The sequence below is a fragment of the Trachemys scripta genome, chromosome 10 (genome assembly GCF_013100865.1).
Source record: "Trachemys scripta elegans isolate TJP31775 chromosome 10, CAS_Tse_1.0, whole genome shotgun sequence".
In the NCBI taxonomy this organism is placed as follows: Eukaryota; Metazoa; Chordata; order Testudines; family Emydidae; genus Trachemys; species Trachemys scripta.
In genome coordinates this window covers 2,803,996-2,816,821 of record NC_048307.1, presented here as the reverse complement: position 1 = coordinate 2,816,821, position 12,826 = coordinate 2,803,996, and the positions used below count along the sequence as shown (strand labels likewise).

General features: G+C 42.0%; 1 protein-coding gene across 7 annotated transcripts in view; it reads right to left on the bottom strand.

Annotated features, from left to right (window-relative positions):
- The window catches only part of ARHGAP17 (Rho GTPase activating protein 17), a 71,568-nt gene that overhangs the window by 8,167 nt on the left and 50,575 nt on the right, over nucleotides 1–12,826 (bottom strand). For 6 of the 7 annotated variants that reach the window (XR_004647496.1, XR_004647497.1, XM_034784241.1 and 3 more), the window contains exons 9-18: nucleotides 12,597–12,678; nucleotides 9,958–10,085; nucleotides 8,408–8,519; nucleotides 7,732–7,813; nucleotides 6,897–6,977; nucleotides 5,869–5,982; nucleotides 5,356–5,447; nucleotides 5,053–5,209; nucleotides 3,489–3,731; nucleotides 142–311 (exon numbers count right to left, since the gene is read on the bottom strand). Coding sequence is in view for 5 of the 7 variants with exons in the window: in XM_034784241.1 (XP_034640132.1) it covers nucleotides 142–311; nucleotides 3,489–3,731; nucleotides 5,053–5,209; nucleotides 5,356–5,447; nucleotides 5,869–5,982; nucleotides 6,897–6,977; nucleotides 7,732–7,813; nucleotides 8,408–8,519; nucleotides 9,958–10,085; nucleotides 12,597–12,678 (1,261 nt within the window). In the remaining 2 variants the exon portion in view is untranslated. The remainder of the gene's footprint in view (nucleotides 1–141; nucleotides 312–3,488; nucleotides 3,732–5,052; nucleotides 5,210–5,355; nucleotides 5,448–5,868; nucleotides 5,983–6,896; nucleotides 6,978–7,731; nucleotides 7,814–8,407; nucleotides 8,520–9,957; nucleotides 10,086–12,596; nucleotides 12,679–12,826) is intronic. The other variant, XM_034784242.1, reaches the window with a different exon arrangement.

The window sequence follows — 12,826 nt, the reverse complement described above, 5'->3', positions numbered from 1 at the left end:
ATCCAAATAAACCAGGAGTGCAATAACTGACAGCGATCCCAGAAAACAGCTACTTGGGCAAGCACCCAGCTGAGAGAGGTCAATATTTTAACCACAACAATTGTTTAAGAAATGAGTCTAGCAAACAAGAACCCAACATACCTCGCCTCACTGCGTGGGGGCTGGGACCAGCAGCATTCTGGGGTTGACTAACACAAAGCTGGTTAGAGCTACTGGATGACTGTGGCTGGTTCTGCATAGTGCTTAAGTGCCCACCATTTCTCACGGGCGGAGGAGTAGTTGAAGCTGCAGTGTCCCTGGGCTTTGAGGTACTGAAAATTTAAAACACCTGAATCAGAAGTTGCTTTTGAAATACCTCTTCCCCCAGATGTACTGCATCAAACTCACGGGCTTACACCAGAAACAGGTAAATTCCAGATACAGGTGTCCGAGTCATGGGAAACAGATTCCTGTACTAAAATGGTATCTGAAGGGATTCTGAGTTACAAGTGAAGTAACGAGACTGTGCATCTCGAGAGCTGCCATGGTCAGCTGTCCACTTCGAGCTTGTCTACACTTGAAACAGTAGAGCGGCACAGCGGCAGCACTTCAGCGCAGACACTACCTATGCTGATGGGAGGGACGGTGTAAATCCACCTCCAAGAGGAGAGAGCGCTGTCTACACAGGGACTTAGGTCAGCTTTAAAATGCCACTCACAGGTGTGGATTTTTCACACACGATGTAATTAAACCAGCCTAATTTTCTAGCTTAGACCAAGTCTTAGTCTTAAGCGTGCCCTGCTGACTACGTTTGATATAGTCTCACCAAAACAATGATCTGGAGTACAAATAAATCTATAGCCAGCCTTGCATGATCGCCGGAATACATATTTACATTAATTACTGTTCTAACACCGACTGTATTCGCTCTGTGTTGAAGAGGAGTCAATACATTTAAGACTGGTTCATCAGACTCCCAACTTGAATGTTCATGGAAAACACTTGGATTACTCTCAAAAATAGTCTACCCCCACTTTAAGTCACCATGTGTTTGTGGCTTTAACAACAGAATAACCTCCGTTGCCCCAGCATTGCAGGACATCTCAAATAGCAGCTAGTTTGATATACTCAGAGGTGAGACTGGGGAATAAAAGTGGGGATGCTCTGTTAAGCTCTGCCCACACAAGGCCATGTGAGTCACCAGAATGAGACACTGCTCACATTAGATCATGTAGATATTCAGTGTGCAGGCAGTTCTGAGCTCCTCTGCCTTGCCTTCTTGGTGTAGCTCCTTGACTGGGGGGAAATGTCTTGAGACAAGACAGCAGCAATATTTTACCACAGTGTAGCTACCCGATACCACCCCCCTGGAGTTTAGCTTTTAACTTCCATGTAGTTTGTCAGGGTAGTAACTATAGTGCAAGACTGACATTGAGATACCCATCTTGGTAGAACTCCCCTCCACCACTACCACCTTGTGCGCAGTCCGGACGTGCTCAGTGATATCAACACTGGCGATCTGATCTAACACCTCACTGAGCTGAGATAGGCCAAACCCCAGGGCTATTGCTGGGGCAACAGACTCAGACATCTTTGCATTGGTTACGCTTTATTCACATTGGACATTTCCCTTGCAATGTAACAGCTACAGACTATTTTAAAGGAGAGCTGAGATTCTGGAGAACGTGACAGTAGCTTCTGATTGAGCCACTGACACACTACAGAACCTCTGACCTAGATACTGCAGCATATCAAACTGGGCCCTGCAGAGAGCGGAGAAGCACTGTGATGCTCTTGGCTCTGAGTGCAGCTGTAGGCAGGACTGGAAAATCCATGCTGAAGCTGCCACTAGGGCGGCACTGTTGAGGCTGCTTCATAAAAGGAGTAGCTTCCTTCTTAAATCATGCATGACCCACGAGCAGCGGCAGAGAAACTGCCATGGGATCTGCTTCTACCAGACAGACCACCACTGAGGTACTTCAGAGGAAGACAGGAGGCTAGTGGGGACCTACAAATGGAGAAAGTACAGAGGGGTGGGGATCTGTATAAAGATCTAGGCATTGAGCAGGGCCGGAGTAAGAGAGAAGCCACCAGGGCATAAGGACAACAGGACAGGAAGAGAACCAAGGAGTTGAATCGTTTGTGTGGAGTGCAGGTTGTGGGGAATGCATTTCCCTCTAATCCATGTCCTTCCTTCCCACACATAGGCAGTTTTACTTCTCCTGCAATTCCCACACCCTATACTTGCCTCACAATAAAAAAAAAAAAAAAAAAATTTAAACTCTATGCCTGATCATTTTGCCTGCATGTTGTACATTCCTCTCCCCAGTTGGTATTGTTAGATTGTAATCTTGAATTTGGAGAGGGTATTGGCTTTTACAAGATCCAACGCCACTGAAGAATTCATTAACACTCACAAAACAAGAAAGCTTTTGTGTAGATAAATTTAGGTAAGAAAAACTATCAGTACATTCTCTTAAAGGCAGAGAACCACCTCTTTTATACAGCTGTACTTCTGAATCCATTAGTACTGTCCTTGATTGCTAATAGCTTGGGTGTAATTCATGTTTTCAGAGTTAGAGCTCTTGGGCATTGTTAATTTAGGAGAGTTAATCCATTATGATCAGATCTGCAAGAATGTCACTTGGGGAACAAAACTGAAGTAAAGTGCAACAAAGTTACTGATCTGAACCAATCCAGCAATGGCACCTATGGCCTGTTTTACTTTGTGGGAGGTTGCCTAAAAGACTAACCTTCTCCAAACTTCACTTTGGAATGGTTTACCAGCTCTCACTTGGAGGAACCAGGAGAATACCAAAAGCAAAGTGTTACATTAACCCTAGAGGGTGAAAAGGAATGGGCAAATCTATTGTAATTAGTCTCCGGATCAAAATATATAGTGACTAGCAAAAAAGTAAATGATTGCATAGAATTTCAATAGCAGTCAAGTGGTGAAAATCTAATATACCATTGTGCTAGAGAAGCTGATGCCAAAGAGTGATAAATTGACTTCTGACTTGCTGTTTAAGGGTTAAGATTAGGTCTGTTCCTTGCTAGCTAACACACTTGCTAATGAAAAGCAAACAAGACATGAATCTAGATCACTTAACAGAAATGACCAAGACAAGACTTACAGGCTTCTAGTATTGCCACTGAGTTTCTTAGTGCTTTCAGCAATAAACTGAGCCTGAGTTTTGCAGATACTTCCAGGATTATGAGTTGAAGAGATCAATCAACAGAGGGCAGCTGAGTATACTGATGGAGACTTCTTGAAAATTCTCATGTTGTAAGACAGATTTTATAGTAATTAACTTCAAATTAAAAAGAGAAAGATGCATAATCATCTCTTGTATGGTGCTTTTTATCATACATCTCAAAGCACGTTACAAAAAGGGAATGTATATTCAAGTTGGATGGTAATACCCTGTTGATTAATTTATACTGACAGAGACCAGTTTGTTGCTGAAGCAGCCTGTTAAGCCACTGCCAACAGAAGCCAGACTTCTTACCTGACATCCTCATTTCCTTGACTTTGTAAATGTTCTGCTGTGCCAGCAAAGGGAGCAAAAGTTGCACTTACTGGGCTGGTTTCAGCCACAGAACCCTGTGAGTGCTGGTCTGCTACAGGCTGAGCCAGCATGCCAGCCTCAGGAGGTGGAAGTGGTGGCTGGAAAGCTGGGGATGTGTGCTTTCTAGTTATAGTGCCACCTCTCCGAGGAGTCACTTGGAAGTCCACAACCTTGACACCAAAGCTAGAGAGAAGAGAGAGTGAACACACACCATGCAGGCCAACTCCAGATAAATAAAGCCAAAGAGCAATATTGCATGTTACAACTCAGACAGCAACCCATGTTGCTTAGCATGCAAAAAAAGCAACAAGGAAAGCTTCACCTTTCTCCATATAACACCACTGTTGTTAAGACATGCAACACAACTTGACTTATTCACACAGAAGGGTAAACTAAACATCAGTGGGATGGGCTATTCAATTACAAATTGAAGACACACATTGATGCAAGTGAGATCTGAGTGCTGAGTAATTTTACCACACTGGTAAATATATACAAATATCCTTAGACACCAGGGTATCTTCAGACTTTGTGCATTAGGTGTTTCACAAACTTTTTAAAACGGTATCTTCAAGTCTCCATAGAGACTTCAAGATAAACATTTATTTACTAAAGAAAGGCTTATATACATTTGCATGGTTAAAAGCATGAAAAAAGAAAGGAAACTACTACCTTATTTAACTATGGATAAACTCGGTCATTCCAACATATGCCATTTTAAAAAGCTAACATGGCATGTTCTAGAAATATTTTTTTGACATGGTTAAAATCCACTAAAACAAGAAAGAATGAACCTTGAATTGATTCTCTTTTTCCCCTCCATCAATACTGTTCACCACATGACAGCAGTAGGGAAATCTAGTATACATTTGCGATAAATAAAATAATTTGCATGCGTCTAACCATAGTTAAAACCAAGGTAACAATTTAACATTTGCATAAGGAGTTAGAACAGCACATCCCTTAAATACTGATATGAAAAACTGATAACAAATGCACTACATGTTATTGTATGCGGGTAAATACAGCACATCTGCCATGGGATACTGTACCATCATCAAATCAGAAGTCTTTTATCATGAAGGCACCAGATAACACCACTTCAGCCTGTGGTTTTAAACAGAAGCCTTGGAACATTCAAAAGTTAAAGCAATACTTTCAAATGTACTTTTATTTTTAATGGATTTTGAGACCTAAAATCTAGGAGTTGGGAATATTGTAAACAGTAGCAGTAATTATCTGCTTGGCTTTTATCATGCAGAGAACATAACGAAGTAAATGCTAGTACGTTACCTTTGACCCTTCCTCAGGCTGCAATAATATGAGGGGAAATAAATCACGCACGGGTTATCTAGGAGTATTTCCATAGAATTCCCCTTCTGACCACAATTTTTAAATTTTATTTTAAGATGAATACGAAACATGTTAAATTACAACCTCCTCAGCGGTTGGGAGTTCTCAGTGTGTGCTAATGGCTCTAAAAAATGACAGGAGCTAAACATACCCTTCCTTCTTCAGCAAATCGCCTTCCATTACAGCCATGCTGACAGGCCTCTTCCTCTCCAGTGTCCCCGACTCAGACTCACTCCCAAGTTGTGAGGAGTGATTGGAATTAGTGGCAGGTAAAGCAACAAATGCTCCAGATACATTAAAATCCACATCTGGATGAAGACAGATAAAGCCTTGTAAGACATGTATGTAGACAGAAGCAGTGCATCAACATTTTATATTCCTAATTATTTAACAGTGTAGGAAATACCATGGAACTAGTATTGACAGAATTCCTCCCATCGCTGCAAGTCTTTACCTTCAGGGAAGAACCAGTCTGCATGCTGAATTATTGGCTCTATAATTGCTACCACATGGACAGAAGTTGCTGCTGCCATTTCAGCAAGAGATCTGTGGACAAAATTCAGAAGATCGTGATCTTAGATACAGACACCTCTTTCGAAGCTAAAAATACTGTTGTTTTCTTCATTTTGCATGCCAAAAGTTGTGAATTAAACGAGTGCCACTACACAATTACTGCCACATTAAAAAAATAATAATAATCAAGCACAGGCTTTTTCCAGAATATTCTAGACTTCCACAAAGTGCATGGAACGGAAAAATTCTGAAAACTACACAGCCTTTATGCCACTAGTCTGTGTGCAATTCATAATGTTTGCTGGAGGAAGAGAGCAGACATGCTCCTGAAGTCCCACCCTTTACAATTCATTTCTCAACAACTTGTTTAAGACCTTTTCAGATCTCGGGTAAGCACTTATAGCTGTATTCCTATTCTTTACTGAAGATACAATTAGTAATAGAACCAACTTACCCTTCAGTCTTTGCCCATAGCAAGTTGGGGCCTAACACTATTGCAATGTTGCTGGGTGTCATTTTGTTAATGTCACTGTTCTGTGCAAGTGTTGCTAGGAATTTGATTAGATACCTACAAAGAATGAATCAAGTCATTAAACAGTTATGGTGGCAACCGTTCACTACATACAATGCTCTGCTAGCACACGACTGCTAATAGTTGCTGTTGCATTGGAGGGGATGCGGCTAACTGGAATCACACAGAGATTAAACATTTCAAAATCAAGCTTCCAGAAACTCCTAAGGGTGACTGGTAAAAATGGGACTAAAATTTCATGCTTAGTACTTTGCTACTAATTTTCTTCCCATTAATCAATGAAAATTGAGTTTACTGAGAAAGTGACTAATAGTTGGAAACTACCTTCCATCTTAAGCATGGAAGAACTAGCATGCCTTCAAAAACTTTAATATATTTACAGCAAAAACTAGAGTATTGAGGTTAGAATGATCATGCACTAGGAAAGCACATTAAATAAAGACAAAACACCATATTACAGTAAACATTTTCCTGTCATGCACTTAAGACTACTCAGAGAACTTGTTTTCCCTGTGTTTCACTCTGAGGGTGAAATCAGCAAGAGGGTTAGCTGCTTAGGAAGAAGCCAGGTGCAGTGTCTGAGCTTGGGAAGTTCTCAAGGAAAAGGAATACTATGTGAAGTTGAGAAACCTTACATAGTGAGTGTTGGTTTATGTAAGGCACCACTGGAGTGAAGCTACAGAAGTTACACTACTGTTCTATGATCAGTCCAGGGCGTTAGAGAGTAGGGAACAATTCTACAGGACCACACTTCAAGGAATTAATAAAACTGAATGGAACCATCAACAGTGACACTAAGGCACTTGATAAAACAAGATGTCCCTTTACAATGCTAATTGTACAGACCAGATCAAAATGCGTATCATTATTCATCCTAGCCTTGAAACAGGTTAGACTTTTTAGCATTGAAGCTGTAGTGCTAAAAATTGTAGTAATTGTTCTTAATGTACCTGAAATTAGCTAGGTTAGGCTTTGGCAATCTTTTACAAATTTTCCATAATTCTTGCAGCTTTTTGTCCTGGTCCTGTATGCTGTGGGGAAGAGAAATTTTAGATCAGCGAACAGAATTCCTTCGGCTACCAGCAAAGGAAAAGCAGAGTCTATAGGCTTCCACCTGTGTATAATTATCCTCTTGCCTCTGCATTCACCCATTTAATAACTGCTCTGAATCCCTTCATTAACTCTGCTTGTAACAGGCAATGCCCTTTGCACATATCTCACAGTGTGTAACCAAGAGTCTGAAGTAGTTTAATACTCAAATGTAATGTAAGCTGTTTTACTTAAGTATATTTTAATGCTTTTAAAACCAACTCAGGACACTAATGCACAAAAGTTTGAAGATTAATTCAGCACACAAATATTTACTAGCTGGAGTTGAAAGCACAAAGGTGTAAACCTGTGACCTTTTCCATAAGTTCATTTTTCCTCACTTAGGGTACGTCCAGACTACCCGCCGGATTGGCAAGTAGCGATCGATCTATCGGGGATCGATCTATCGCGTCTCGTCTAGACGTGATATATCGATCCCCAAACGCGCTCCCATCGACTCTAGAACTCCACCAGGGCGAGCGGCGGTAGCGGAGTCGACGGGGGAGCCGCGGCCGTCGATCTCGCACTGTGAGGACGGGAGGCAAGTCGAAATAAGATACATCGACTTCAGCTATGCCATTCCCGTAGCTGAAGTTGCGTATCTTACATTGACACTCCCCCCAGTGTAGACCAGGCCTTAGTAACACAATTCAGCGCACACATTTCTTGGCATATCTAGATTTTAAGAGCTCTTACTTTGCGGCTTGCGTCCATTCTTCATACAGACTGTAGGTCATTAAAGGTTCAGGCAACTCTCGTAAATAAGACTTCAGGGCACCTGCAAGTAGAGGGACATTCTTAGCCAGTAGCTCATACAGACTTGTTTTAGATTTTGTTTGAAACGATCTTGGCTTCAATCCTTGCATCTCTGAAGCCCCACTGAAGTCAGCGCAGGATCAGGCCTCAGACTGAACACTTCAGACTTTTCCCTCAATAGATTTGTACAGCACGTCACAGACTGGGGCCTACCACTGGACACTACAGGGATCATTTACGAATCTAGCTGACAAGAGTACACTCTATAAAGCTTCAAGATGGTGCTACCAGGTAAGAGCTACAGTTACAACTGTACATGCCCTAGTCTCTCGATCATTTTAATAGACCTGTCATGAGAAAGATGACACTCGTATGAACATCGCCACCTGAATTTTGAACACTGTTCTGGCCTTACAAAAATCCACATGCATAACTTTCACGGCACGCGCACCCTACGCTTGATCTCTAAGGCTATGCAGTTAGAGTGGAAGGTTCATTTCATTTTCATTTACAGATCATATCTAATATCTTAAAATACTGTAATATGTCTGCCAGGTTAAACATGAAATAAAATTAAGTAGTTTATACAGGCTCTGATTCAGAATACTCAAAATACCTGCAACAGCATGGGGGTCTGAATAAAATTCATCTAGCTGGGAAGTAGAACAGTCCAATGCAGCTTTCAGCTTCTTTAACTTGGAGGCTCCAGCAGCAATTCTGAATAAGCCCTACATTATGAGAATTAAAGTGTCAAATTCACTTGACCGATAGCTGGTCTCATCTTTCAGACTTGCAATACTATCACACTTGCAGTATTATGACCCAGACTCCATTTTCACAGCAGTTACAAGTTTTACACTTTTTTTTTTTTTTTTTAAACTGTACCATGACTGAGTCAGCTCTTGTTGCACTGAAAAGAGGAGATTATGTACCTGTAACTGGAGGCTCTTCTAGCTGTGGGGTCCCTATTGGTATTCCAATCACAGGTGTGTCAGCGTGCCATGTGCTGGAAGGTTTCCGTAGCAGCGTCCATTGACGCACATGTGCACCTCCTCATGCTCCCAGCTGAGCGGGTTGACAGCTCTCCAGTGACCCCCTTACCGCTAAGAATGCCAGTCTGCAGCAGAGGGGATGGAGGGCCAGTATTGGAATACCAATAGGGATCTCACATCTCGAAGAACCTCCAGTTACAGATAAGTAACCTCTTCAAGAACATCCTGGCAGGACATCAGTCAAACAGCAACATGGCAATCCATTCACGCCTTCACCTCCTACTGGCCTACCACCCAGGCAGTGGCTGTGGGCCGTGCTGTATTAGACTGCATTTTCTTCTGCATCCTTGCACCCACCTCCACACTGATTGATTACTGCTGGCTACTCACCACGATTGGAATACATATAGGGACCACCACTTGAAGAGGTTACTTATCTGTAACTGGAGGTTCTTCGAGGTCAATCCAAAGGCAAAGCACTCTCCTGCCAGCGGATCTCAAAACGGATCTCTGGGTGCATCTGGATGTGCTACGCGCTCTGACGTACAACCACCGGATACAATTATAGCACATTTTGAGATCCGCTGGCAGGAGAGTGCTTTGCCTCTGGATTGGTCTGCAATTGCTACAACTAGCAATTGCAGACTTTTGGGCGATGCCCGAAAGACACGGGACCTCTGGAGGTAGGCAGCTACGGCACTGTGGACAACAAGGGAGTGAAGGGTTCTGTCTGCCTTGGCAGCATACATGACCTATTATAAACTTGGCTGGGAGCACAAGGAGATGCACGGTGCATGTGCGGGTCAACGGACACTGCTATGAAACCTTCCAGCTCCAGCGCATGCGCACCCACGACAGAAATACAAAGAGGGACCATCACGCGAAGAAGAACTAAGGGATAACCATGCTCTTTCCGGTCTCTCTGCTTTTCTACATTTAGGTTAAGTTGCATCTGAATCTTGGATGGAACTGAAAAACGTAATCTTGGAAGGCCTATCTCATACCAGTGGGCAAAGTGCCATATGCAATTATACACCTTAGCACGCACACTGATAGCTATAGCTGCTATTTCCGCACCCAACAGTTTTACTAGGCTCTACTGTGTCCATTTTTTTCCTTTGAGTTGAGCCTTACAGGAGTAAAAGACCACTGCGCATTAAGTAGAAGTTCCTACCTCCTCTTTCATTCCTGTTTCCAAGAGCATCATGACACAGGCTTCAATTGGGAGTGCAATTTCACGACCACTGCGTTTGAGATGCTCTTCCAATGGCGTTCCAAAGGCTGGCTTTTCTGTCCATTTGTCTAGTTAAAGAGTAGAAAAACACTGAGCAAGATATCCAATAAAACTGAATCATGCCCCAGAGAAGTTTAGAGAAGAGTCTCCAGTATGGTAATAGGAATTTAAAAAAAAAATACTGAAAGTTTGAGCCTTGATTTGTAAAGCCCCTTAAATTTACGAGTGAAGAGAAAAATGATGAGCTTGCAGGTGTTACCAAGACGGTAAATAAAAGACAGTAAATAATGATCCATCTCTCGGATAGTATAGCACATATTTATTCCTTTGTATACGTGGAAGACATTATGTCCCCACCACGCTTTAGTTGGAACATTCATGTGGTTTTAAATTTATTAAGAAGTTCATTCTGATTCTCTGAGACCCCCAAGTGTAGATTTGCAATCCTCTTGTAGATAAAGAATTTTGCTGAGAATAAGTTCAAATTGCTTGGTCCAAGCTGTTTGTAGTGTGGTTTTACCTGCAGCTGACATTGTGTGTTAACAGCTAAGCCAAACACAAAGCCTACTACTGTGTTAAAAAGTCAGTTATTTAGAAACTTATAATTAGCAGCCCCATGTCTCCATTAGAATCACCATATTAAAGGGGGGGGGGGTCACTGTTCTAATATCAATCCTACCCTCCCTTTTCCAAAAAAGCATTCAAGCTCACTTTAAAATTTTCCTCACGGCTGCAAGACTTGGTTTTAAGTTTGACACAAAATGTTTTCCCCATAAGAGACCAACTTGCCTTGCACCCTATAACACATTATTTCTCTTTTTAGCCACACTTCTCTGCTGTTGTCTTTGAAAAAATGCATATAAAGCATTGACAGCCTGTCAGTCTAGATCATGCACTATTTCTTTCAGAAAGAAAAACCGAAAGAGCCGAATATACCAGGTCTGATAGATTCTAGTGCAGATGCATTGTGGCTTCTTCTAAGGTTTCCATACCGCGTATATGCAATATAAAAAGCTGTACCACCACCACCTGGCATTTATTTAGCCTTTCATATCCACCAATGGCAAAGTGCTTTACAAAAGGCAAGCAAGCCATAATGATCCCAATTTTTACAAACAGTGGCAAGACTGAGGTGCAGAGGGCTTAAGAGTCACTCAAAGTCACGATAACTTAGAGCAGAGGTGGGAAAAGAACCCAAGGCTGCAGCCACTGGACCATTCTGCCTCCCCGCATGCTTTTGAAGCGATACAGACGGCTATAGAATACTTCGCACTTAGGCAGTACTTCGTCTTTCAAGTGTTGAACAAATTGGTTAATGAATACGCAAGGAAGCATGCCAGTGCAGTCAGACCTAGTTCCCTTAAATCGGGAATAGACCTCAATTGTCCACAGCATTCCATCAGGGCACTACAGAAAGATACTTATTAGGTTGCACTAGCCTGTTAAATAGCGTCTTCCATTAGGTCTATCAAATGCAGATATTGTGTGTCTCACTTCCAGCAAAATCAGATCTCAAAATTTCCCTGCTTTAGAGAATTTAAGAATTTCCTCTTGGTCCATAGCTTGATATGCTCTGCCAAAGTCTCAGCACATTTGATATCGATCACAATATAGGGGTGTCTCAGACTTTGCTGAAGCTAAACCCTTTGGCATTAGGGACTTCAATGACAATAGTGGGCACCATGCCGGTAAGGGTGATATTTAGGACAATGTAAAGGTAATCCTAAGCTCAAGTTGACTAATGCATAGCCTGATAGAACAGATGTAGCTGCCTCATTTAGATGTACCCTGAATAGTTGATGTAGGCTAGCTCTGCAGTCTTGGACACTTAGAATTAGCCACAGAATTCGGGGCCAGGATGTAGTTGCAATATAATATGCACAGAGAAAGGGGGGGTTCAGGAAAAAAAACCATCCCCCACACAGTTTAGACTCAGACTTACAGCCAGAAGGGACCATCATGATCATCTAGTCTAACCTCTTGCACATTGCAGGCCAGAAAACCTCATCCACCCCCTCCTGTAGTAGGCCCGCAACCTCTGGATGAGTTACTGAGTCCTCAAAACTTGATTTAAAGACAGTTACAGAGAATTCACTATTTACTTTAGTTCAAATCAGCAAGTGCCCCTGCCCCATGCTGCAAAGGCAGGGAAAAACACTTAGGGAGGGGTTTGAATCCCACAATACTAGTAGAGAAATTAGTATCCTAGCTTCTCTCTCTTGAAGGAGTTCTCTTTGGCATACAGGTGCCAGGAAGGGTTTAATGAAAACACTATGTCCAGGTAAGAGAGGAAACACCCCAGTGCAAGCTAAAAACATCAAAAAGTCTTCCCTTTCTCTCTCAGGTTTCAGACAGACCCTTAATGTTATATTAGTGTGTTAATATAGGACTGGAGCAGCTCCAGAGAGCACAGCAGCAAAAGACGGAAGTATGTTGGGGAATGTAACGTTGTTAAAAAAGATTATAATGTCCTCATTAAAAAGGGTCTGCATGCAAAAGAATCAAGATAAAGAAGGAGAATATAGTGCAGAGGTGGCACAGGCAAGGAGAAGCATCAGCCAGAGCACAAGTTACTTTACCTTGATGGGCTTGAATTTCAGGGAGGGCCTTTTCTAAGACTGCTAATGCTTTTCTATGGTAATCTGCTTGTGCGTCTAATAACTGAGAACAGAACCCACATTTTAAAAAAAAACAAAAATATTGTTAGCTTCTGATGAACACATACAAACACTAGAAGGTTTAACACATGAAATGAAATGTGAAGGTTTTTTGCATATAACAAAACCGTAACTGAATATAAGCAAACAAG